Source organism: Cyprinodon variegatus, unplaced genomic scaffold, assembly GCF_000732505.1.
Source record: "Cyprinodon variegatus isolate N-32 unplaced genomic scaffold, C_variegatus-1.0 Scaffold1300, whole genome shotgun sequence".
NCBI classification, from domain to species: domain Eukaryota; kingdom Metazoa; phylum Chordata; class Actinopteri; order Cyprinodontiformes; family Cyprinodontidae; genus Cyprinodon; species Cyprinodon variegatus.
In genome coordinates, this window is record NW_015151753.1 from 185,573 (window position 1) to 187,695 (window position 2,123).

General features: G+C 46.1%; 1 protein-coding gene across 1 annotated transcript in view; it reads right to left on the minus strand.

The window, feature by feature from the left end:
- LOC107102701 (disks large-associated protein 1-like) overlaps positions 1-2,106 on the minus strand; it is a gene marked incomplete at its 5' end in the record, with an annotated part of 21,730 nt that extends 19,624 nt beyond the window's left edge. Inside the window, 4 exons of the mRNA XM_015402105.1 lie at positions 580-625; positions 780-862; positions 940-1,098; positions 1,969-2,106. Coding sequence (XP_015257591.1) covers positions 580-625; positions 780-862; positions 940-1,098; positions 1,969-2,106 — 426 coding nt within the window. The remainder of the gene's footprint in view (positions 1-579; positions 626-779; positions 863-939; positions 1,099-1,968) is intronic.
- Between the last annotated feature and the right edge of the window lie 17 nt (positions 2,107-2,123).

Consider the following 2,123-nt stretch of genomic DNA (forward strand, 5'->3'; position numbering starts at 1 on the left):
TGTACAGAATTATTTAAAGGTTCACTTTTTTGTATTAAGAAAACATTTCTTTTATTGGTCGGATGAAATATGCTAATTTTATGAGGTAGGAATTTTGGATTTTCCTGAGCTGTCTGCCAAAATAATCCGTATTAAGACAATAAAAGTCCTGAAATATTGAAATATATTAATGTTTAAGTTTTATCACTACAATATTTAAAATAATGAACTTTATCACAATATGCTAATATTTTGGGAAGGACCTGTAAACCAGCTCTCTGGTTTTAATCACCTTCTGCTCTTCCATTAATCAAACAGCATCAGCAGGGACGGAAAAACTCTCCTAATTCCATCATTTTCCACCAATGTGTTCCTGTTTCTCCCAAACAGCTGAAGCTGAGTTCTCCACATCTCTGCCTTCATGGAGCCCATCAGCATTAAGATCCACTATTCTCAGATTAAAGTCAGAATTCTGACTTTTTTCTAATATTATACTGAAATAAAATTTTTAAATCTGTTAAGTTTTTAATATTTTTTCAGTGGTGGTAATCCTCTTCCGTATTTTGCAGAGCGTCTCCTGCAGATGGAAGTGAGGCTTACCTGTACGGCTGCCGTCACGCTGTTGGAGCGCTGCAGCCTCCGATATCTGACCGTCAGAGAGACCAAAACGCAAAATGTTAAAATGTTTCCGGGTCATTCTGGCCTCCATGCAGATCAATCATTCAAAGACGCTAAACGATTAATAATTATCTCCAGCTTTAATTAATCAAATCTTCAATCATTCTGATGATTTTCCTCACCCTCGGTCGTCCTCCACCTGCACCCCTACTGAGGTGAACTTGGATGGATCTTCTGGGTCTGGAGCCTCTTCAGGTCCGTCCACCTACAGGACATCAGGGATGTTTTTACCTGTGATTGATGCAGGTGAACGTGCTGCAGCTGAAGCTTTCCTTTCAGTACCTGGATGCCGATGGAGAGACACTTCCCCTTCCTGAGGGCTTCCTTCCTGCATTCGTCCCGATGTTCTTCGACAGCCGTTCCTCTACTCAGGTGGGAGGAGCTGGCAGTGCTGACCGTCATGGTGCTGTTGCTGACATGTTGACTGGCGGGTCCGTGGACCTAAGGAGACGTGGATCCAGGCAGAGCTTAGAGGAATGAAGGTGATGCTGCACACATGGACACCACCAATCTGCATAGTCTGGATGCTGGTCAGAACCAACTGTAAGGCATGGAGGAGGGAGGATGATGCTGAGGGGCTGCCTCTGGTACTGACAGTGGGATGACAGGTGAGATGGTGGACCATCTCTGAATGGCTGAGTTAGAGTCGCTGGTCTGAGTTTAGAACATTCGACCCGTCAGAGAAGCAAAGAGAACCTGACTGTAAAAAACCAAACTGATCGACTTCTTCAGTCTGAAGGAAAAATTAAACGAAAACTGAGAAAAAAGGAACAAAGTTCAGAAAAAAATAATTTTTCAATCAGACAGAAACAGATTAAACTCATTTCTTTCCGTCTGAGATTTTATGAAACAGGATTTCTATCCCTGGTCCTCAGGGCCCTCTGCTGGTCCTCAGGGCCCTCTGCTGGTCCTCAGGGCCCTCTGCTGGTCCTCAGGGCCCTCTGCTGGTCCTCAGGGCCCTCTGCTGGTCCTCGGGGCCCTGTGCTGGTTCTCGGGGCCCTGTGCTGGTCCTCAGGGCCCTCTGCTGGTCCTCAGGGCCCTCTATCCTCCATGTTTTGGGTGTTTCCCAGAGAACCAGCAGAGGGCCCCGAGGACCAGTCGAGGGCCCAGAACACCTGGACCAAAACTTCCCAGATTAAACCAAATAACCAGAATCCGTTCCTTGATCCTCGTCAGGTTTTCAGCTGCTGCAGGTAAAATCTCACCAACACCTGGAATCTCTGCTCTGCTTGTTTTTAAGGAGGAAACATTTTCCTTCCTTAAAGGAGGAAATAACAGTTTAATCAAACAGGAAGTAAGCGGAGAACCAACCTGAGCGTTGGCGGCTTCTATGGCAGCTGTTAAGGCCTTCATGCTGTCGATGCTCTCTGTTGAGTTGCTGAGGCCCGACTGGATCGTCATGTCACCTCTGGACCCTTCCTCCTCCATGTAGGCATCCTGTGGGTTAAAACAAGAAACCCGCTTTG